The following is an 8,371-nucleotide window of genomic DNA, read 5'->3' as shown; positions in this document are numbered from 1 at the left end:
CCACACATGAAGTAGCTAATGAAGCCAAATACAAAGAGACTTGAACATGTCAATTATAGAAAACATTATTTGATATCACAAAATCATTTGCTTAAATTTATTTATGAGTACAAATAATATGTGAAGTTGCTTGAATTGCATATATACGTTATTTATTTTTGTTATACTTTCTCTTTACTGCATTATTTGTTTCATTTCTTAGTTCTTTTCTAGGTTCATTCTAATCAGTGGCTAAATATATCAATGTTAGAGTAATTGGTGATATCTCTTATAAAATAAATACATATGCAACTAGAAAGGTTATACTCAGAGGCGAATTCAGAATTTTAATTTGATGAGTTCAGTCTTTTATATTTTTATTACTGAACTCATACACTTTTAAAATTATGGGTTCAAATAATAATTTAAAAAATATATTTTTGTAACATATATATCAACGTCGTAATAAAAAATACTAAATTCATTTTAACTCCTCACATCTAAATTACGAAGGCACAACTTTTACAATTATTATAGGTGCATATATAAATAGTTCAATTGATTGATTTTGTTTCACAAATTTTATAGTAGTCAAGATTTTTCTCTTTACCAAACATGGATGATGAAACTAGCGAAAAATATATCGGGGACCAGCATTTCTCTTAATCGCCACTTTTATCAACTACGACATGATCAATGTATTATATTTTATTTGTCTCAATTTATGTGGTAAATATACTTTTTTGATCTGTTCTAAAGAGAATGATATATTTTCATATTTAAAAATAATATAACTTTCAACTTTTGAACTTTTTTTTTGTTAAAAGATAAGGTAAATAATCCTATGTCCAATATCTTTTTATGTATCTTCTTGAACCTAAACTCTAGATTTCATTGTTTCATACCAAATTAAATGCTGGCCTCGATAGCAAACTTAAAACCGGGCAAAATACAAAATCGATTGACTGGCTGAAATTAATTGCATTCGTAAGTCAAAAAGTATATAAAATATGTATAATTTTTGTATATAATACACATATATATATGGAATATATATTTTGTCTGCTATTATTTTTGGAAACGGCTAAAAATATATTTTTTTAAAGAAAAACCAGAAAATACTGGAAGAAATGATTGTTTTAAATTTAGGTGAATCTTTCTTTTTAGTATATTAATGTTATGACCCGGCAATGAGACAATTATGTGACAGAAAAGGGGTTTGTACAATTATGAGAGACGTTGTTTTTGAATATTTTAGGTTAAGGTATTGTCACAAAGGAAGTGACTAGACGAATTAATTTATGACCAAACAAAAAGACAAATTAAATTATCATTAAATATGTTTGAATGTGGCATCTTGTAGCCATTCATGGATAATTGGATATTGTAACTACAAGGCCTTGTTGGTTAATTCTCATCCATTTAAATATCCAGCAAACCACAACAAATTAATTAACTAATACTATTATATATTTTAATTTATGTCGCAAATGCTATATTTGAGAAAGAGAAACCTTTTGTTGTCTTTTAGTTGCCTTTTGTTTTTAATATGAGTATCATTAATTGAACTTGAATAGGGCCCAAACACACATAAGGAACAGTTGATTTTCAACAACTTTTAAGTTGGATTATTAATTTGTCATCTGTATGATAATTGATAAAGCGGATGCGTTTATTAGATGCATTACAAATGATTTATTATTGTAGTTCAAAATGAGTGCGATCTTAATGGTTATATGTATAGATTTTAATTCTTTTATATATATATATATATATATATATATATATATATATATATATATATATATATATATATATATATATATATATATTCAGTTGAATTGAACCACAAAAACCCACTAGTGCCAAAAACACTAAGGGGTCGTTCATTTGGTAGAATTAATATATTAGGAAAAATAATACATTTATTAACTTGATAGAATTAATATATTAGGAAAAATAATACATGTATTAACTTTGGTATTATTAATACATTGTTTGAAAGTGTTTTTAACCTATAGATAATGATAGGTTATATGTATCTCTGTTATGTTTTGATGATCTAACAAACTTAATGATAAGAACCAGATAAGGAACCTGTTACACATCCTCAAGTACTTAAAGAACAACAAGTTTCAAGTCGGGGACGTGGTTCAACTCTTCAAAGTCAAAGGAACAACAGAGGGAATAGATGGCCACCAGTTCCCTTGGTGACTGTACAAGTCAACTCCCCACAGCTGTAAAGTTGCTGTCTGCACACGCAACAGTGCAAAAACAGTGCAGCAGTAAACTTTATGGGGAATGCCCTTTACCTAACTTGCTTGCATCATTCAAGTGATGTCACAAATAATTTGTTAACATCATGCAAAGGTAAAAACAAAACATTTGCACATTCAAGAATCGATCAAGCATTCTCTCAAGTGTGTGTCAATCTTGCAAGTGATTCTCAAGGGCATCAAAAACAAAGAACAACATAACAAAGGACCAGTTTCCTGTATTGAGTCATTACATGTCCTTAGTTATGTTGCACCTTTGTTAAAGCACTTTACTTGTAATTCCTACTTAGCTTAGTTAGAAGCATTGCGTAGGAAATCTTTGTAAAATCATAAACCTTGTGTTGGTGTCTTGGCTAGAGTTAGTCGAGTTGTAAGCTTTGTAATAAAGTTATTACAAGGGGCTTGTAATATACTTGTTACAAGTTAGTGAGAGATTAAGAGGTTAATTCCTAGGTTACAATAGTTTGTAATCTGAAGTTTGCTCAGTAGTGAAGTTGAAATCCTACAAGGGTAGGTCGTGGTTTTTAATTCCGTGAGCTCGGAAGTTTCCACGTAAAATTCTATTGTGTCACTTACTTACTGCAGTATGCGTGTGTTATGTGAAAACTTATAGAGAACCTGGTTCTCTACATAGTTTGATGGACCCTTAGTTTCTATCAATTAGTATCAGAGCAGGTTCTATCTAAAAGATTAACACCTAGAAAAGATCTTCATCATGGTTGCTCCACCAAATTTCGAGGAAGGACAATCAACGTACAAACCACATAGATTCAACGGCCAATACTATGGTTGGTGAAAAACAAGAATGCATGATTTCACCATGGCTAAGGACTCAGAGTTGTGGGATGTAATCTATGACGGACCTTTTATTCCCATGAAAATTGTTGATGAGGGAACAATTACAGTCCCAAAAATGAGAAAAGAGTACAACGATGCTGACAGAAAGGCTATTGAGAAGAATTTCAAGGCAAAAGAGATTCTTGTCTGTGGAATCGGACCAGATGAATACAACCGCATCTCAGCTTGTTAGAGTGCTAAGGAGATCTGGGAAGCTCTTCAAACAACACACGAAGGGACAACTCAAGTCAAGTAGTCGAAGATCGACATGTTGACAACTGAGTATGAGCTCTTCAAAATGAAGGACGACGAGTCCATTCAGGGCATGCACACTCGCTTCACCTCTATCATCAATGAGCTTCACTCACTGGGATAAATCATTCCCAGGAACAAACTTGTCAGAAAAATACTTAGTGTATTACCCGGTTCCTGGGAAAGCAAGGTAAACGCCATCACAGAGGCAAAGGATTTGCAGAAGCTGACCATTGATGAACTCATTGATAATATGAAAACTTATGAAATGAAGAAAAAGAAAGACAATGAGAGAAGAGAGCCTAAACTAGAGAAGAACCTGGTCCTCAAAACAAACAACAATGACTCAGGAGGTCAGGATGCTGATATGGCATATCTGACAAAGAGATTTCAGAAAATGGTTCGCAGAAATGGAGGTATCCCAAAGAGGGGTAGTTCAAGCAAGCCAAGAGGGTATGACCTATGTCATAAATGCGGGAAGTCAGGACACATCATCAAGGACTGCCCTCTCCTTAAGTAAGACCAGTACAAGCACAACACAGACAAAGGAGGCAAAAAGAACCAGGTTCTGACAAAAAGTTCAAGAGAAAAGATGTCACTGACAATGTTGTGAAACAAACTCTTGCTGCACGGGGAGACTCCTCCAGCTAATTCGGAGATGATGATGATCAAGGTGACAGCTCCATGATGGTAGTAGAAAGTGAAGCAGCTGAATATGATTCCATATTTGCTCTAATGACTAAATCAGATGAGGATGGGGAAGATGACGATGAAGTTTAGGTAAACTTTCTGGATATCCAAAGAAATTTAAAATCCTATTCTCAAAAGAAGCTTATATCTTTGGCTAATATTTTTATTAATGCTTATCATAGTCTCATTAATGATAAAAATACGCTAACCACAGAACTAGGAGAAATAGAACACAAGAGAGATGATCTAGTGGTGGTTGCGGTTGATCTAAGATAGACAATTGAGAGTTTAAAAAGGGAAAAAGATATTTTGAATGAGAGAATTGCAAACATAGAGCATGAGAGAGATTTCCTATTGGTAGTAGTTGTAGACCTAAAGGAAACAATTGAGGAACTAAGAAGGGAAAGTAGGCCTATGAACACTCAAAAGGGAAAAGAAGTTGCAAGTGAGGCACACCTTAGGCTTGAAAATGAGCTAAAATCAGTAAAATCTAGTCTGTGTGCTGAGCTTGAGAAAAATAAACAACTTCAAGAAGATCTAGGCAGAGTGAAGAGTGACCTAGAATAATCTCTTATGTGGACCTCATCCTCTGATGCAATCACTGCTATGTATATGAACAGTGGGGGGAACAGGCAGGGAATCGGGTTCCAAAAGGAAAAAACCCCTTACAACCCACATAACATGTACATTACTGTTTCTGATAACTCGCTCTGCACTCATTGTGGTAACACTGGATATTTCAAGGAAACATGTAAAGCTAGATTCCAGTCCCAGCAAAAAAATAAAGGTTTTGCTGAAAAAGTAACTATTGCTAAAAATCGACTCCCTCATATAACAAACGTGTATTGCCTGCTTGGACAAAAAGAACTTTGATTCACCCGTTTATTCATTACAAGGGACCCAAACTTGTTTGGGTTCCTAAGTCTAATCCTTGATTCTCTTTTGCAGGGAACAATGAAAGGAAGCAGCCAAAGATGGTACATGGATAGTGGCTGCTCGAAGCATATGACTGGAGGCACTAATGATTTTCTTTCACTCAAAGCCCTGCAATGAGGGAGTGTATCCTTTGAAAATGGCAAAAAGGGATACATTCTTAGAGTAGGAAGAGTTGGGAAGTCTCCACTCACTCAATCGAAAATGTGTATTATGTGAATGGCCTGAAGTACACCTTGCTGAGTGTTTCTCAGATATGCGACAAAAGCAACAAGGTGGAATTTGTGTCAAAAATTTACACAGTCACAAATGGGGATCTCACGTTTCTGAGTGTTATGGATGATGATTCTGAACTATGGCATAGAAGGTTGGGCCATGCAAGTTTTACATTGTTGAACAAGTTGGTCAGGAAAGACCTGGTTCGTGGATTGTCTAAGTCAAGCTTCAAATATCACAAAGTGTGTGATGCATGTGTAAAAGGAAAGCAGATCAGGTCCTCCATCAAACCCCAAAAGGAAGTAAACACCTCAAGGCCACTTGATCTCCTCCATATAGATCTATGTGGACCTATGATAGTGCCAAGTAGACGAGGAAAGAAGTACATTTTTGTCATCGAGGATGACTACTCCAGTTTCACATGGACCCTGTTCCTCAGACCCAAAGATGAGACCTTTTCAGTGTTTGCTGCTTTTTTTCAAAAAGATCCAAGTAAAGATGAGCCATAATGCTCTGAGTATAAGATCTGATCATGGTACAAAATTCGACAATGCAAAGTTCGACGAGTTCTGTGCTGAAAATGGTATAAGTCATAATTTTTCAGCTCCAAGAACACCTCAACAAAACGGTATCGTGGAGAGGAAAAATAGGACTCTTAAAGACATGGCTAGGACAATGCTGATTGATAGTGGTGTTGCAAAAGGTTTCTGGGCAGAGGCAGTCAACACTGCATGCTACTTAGTGAATAGGTGCATGATCAGGTCCCTCATGAACAAAACCCCGTATGAACTGCTAAATGGGAGAAAACCTAAGCTAACACACTTGAGGACATTTGGTTGCAAATGCTTTGTCCTCAATAATGGTAAGGAAGCTCTGGGAAAGTTTGATGCCAAGAGTGATGAAGGAATATTTCTTGGATATTCATCTCAAAGCAAAGCCTTCAAGGTATACAACAAAAGAACTCAATGTGTTGAGGAAAGCATGCATGTGATCTTTGACGAAGCACAACACCCTCTTGGAAAAGTTGCACATGATAAGGCTGATCAAGATGGAGAGTTATCAAATGTCCCTGGTGAAGCTATTGACATGGCAAATAGAAAGGACAATATAATAAGTCAGGTCAAGGAATCAAATGACAATGGCACATTTGAATCTCCAGCTGACATAGAGGAACTCGGTCCCTCAATCACAATAACTGAAGCAGAAAACAGAGTTGTGGATATTGTACATGGAACTCCAGCTGTTGAGGTGAGGAACGGGACACATGGATCATATGCATAATAACCTGGAACCTCTCATAATGAGATTCAGGTGTCCAACTGGAAGCTCAAAAGCTCACACCCTCTTCAAAATGTGATCACCCCCTTGACTGAAGAATTCAAACTAGATCAAAGTCTAGAAAATCACTTGCCTTATCTGCATTTCTCTCTCAAATTGAGCCCAAAAATATCAAAGAATCATTGAAATATGCTGACTGGATTACGGCTATGCAAGATGAGCTTCATCAATTTGAGAGGAGCATCGTATGACACCTAGTTCCTTGACCCGCTGACAGAACTATCATAGGAACCAGGTGGGTATTTAGAAATGAACTTGATGAGTTTGGAAACACCACAATAAATAAGGCAAGTTTAGTAGTTCAAGAGTATAATCAAGAAGAAGGAATCAACTATGATGAAATTTTTGCTCTAGTTGCTCGAATGGAGGCCATCAGAATCCTTATTGCCTTTGCATCTCATATGGAATTCAAATTGTTTCAAATAGATGTCAAAAGTGCATTTCTGAATGGCTTTCTGAAAGAAGAAGTTTTCGTCAAGCAACCACCTGGTTTCGAGTGCCATGAGCATCATGAGCACGTCTTTAAACTTGACAAGGCATTATATGGACTGAAGCAGGTTCCTCGTGCATGGTATGAAAGGTTGTCCAAGTTTCTTCTAGAAAATGGCTTTACAAGAGAGAAAATTGACAACACTCTATTTCTGAAGAAACGAGGGAGGAACCTGCTCATAGTGCAAGTCTATGTTGATGAAATTATCTTCAGAGCAACAAATGACTCTTTGTGTGAAGAATTTGCAAGACTCATGGGAAGTGAGTTTGAAATAAGCATGATGGGGGAATTGAGTTTATTCTTGGGTCTACAAGTTAAGCAAACTCCTAGGGGCACGATGATAAGTCAGTAAAAGTACATCAAAGAGCTTCTAAAGAGATTTGAGATGGAAAGTTCAAAGATCATTGATACACCTATTGCCACTACCACTCGCCTGAATATGGATGAACCTGGTTCTCCTGTAAACGAGACTATGTATAGAGGCATTATTGGGTCACTTCTGTATCTCACAGCAAGTAGACCAGACATTGTTTTCAGTGTGGGACTCTGTGCCACGTTTCAATCCAATCCAAAGGAGTTTCATCTGAAGGCTGCAAAGAGAATTCTGAGGTATCTCAAAGGAACGCAGGACCTGGTTTTCTACTATCCCTCAGAAGATAAGTTTGACTTAATATGGTATGTTGATGCTAACTATGTTGGTTATCTGGTGGATAGGAAAAGCACTTCTAGTATGGCACATTTTTTGGGTTCGTGTCTAATTTCATGGGGAACTAGAAAACAAAACTCAGTGGCCCTTTCAATTGTTGAACACTACTAGAAATTCGGCAAAAAAAGACCAAGGTCGATCGACAAACTTTAGTCAGTCAAACAACCGGCCAAAAAATTGACCAAAGTTGGTCGGTTTTTCAAAATATTTTATTTTTTAATTTTATTTTACGAAACCGACCAACTTTGGTCGGTTTTCTTTGGCGCAAAAATGCGGAAAACTATTTTTGAGTCCCGCGAAATTTATATTTCAAGAAACCGACCAACTTTGGTCGGTTTTTCAATTAAAATAAATAAAATTTAATATTAAAAAAACCGACCAAAATTGGTCGGTTAATTCGGCCAGTCATTTTAAAAAAAACGACCAACTTTGGTCGGTAATTTTATTTTTTAATAAAACCGACCAACTTTGGTCGGTTATTTTCGTGCAAAAATTCAATTAAAGAGTATAAATCAAATAAAAGACAATCTTAAAACAAAATGCACCAATGGTCTAGTGGTAGAATAGTATCCTGCTACAGTACAGACCCCGATTCAATTTTCAGATGGTGAATCTTTTGATTACATAATTAAAATGTAATGACCCAACCAGTCA

General features: G+C 35.8%; 1 protein-coding gene across 1 annotated transcript; it reads left to right on the top strand.

Annotated features, from left to right (window-relative positions):
- Window positions 1-7,396: 7,396 nt before the first annotated feature.
- On the top strand, window positions 7,397-7,828 carry LOC142169950 (secreted RxLR effector protein 161-like). The gene has a single exon (XM_075231896.1). It carries the CDS (start codon window positions 7,397-7,399, stop codon window positions 7,826-7,828), a length of 432 nt encoding a protein of 143 aa, XP_075087997.1.
- Window positions 7,829-8,371: the final 543 nt, after the last annotated feature.

Source organism: Nicotiana tabacum, chromosome 15 (genome assembly GCF_000715075.1).
Source record: "Nicotiana tabacum cultivar K326 chromosome 15, ASM71507v2, whole genome shotgun sequence".
In the NCBI taxonomy this organism is placed as follows: domain Eukaryota; kingdom Viridiplantae; phylum Streptophyta; class Magnoliopsida; order Solanales; family Solanaceae; genus Nicotiana; species Nicotiana tabacum.
The sequence above is the reverse complement of the archived record's forward strand: the minus strand, read 5'-3'. Positions and strand labels throughout refer to the sequence as shown.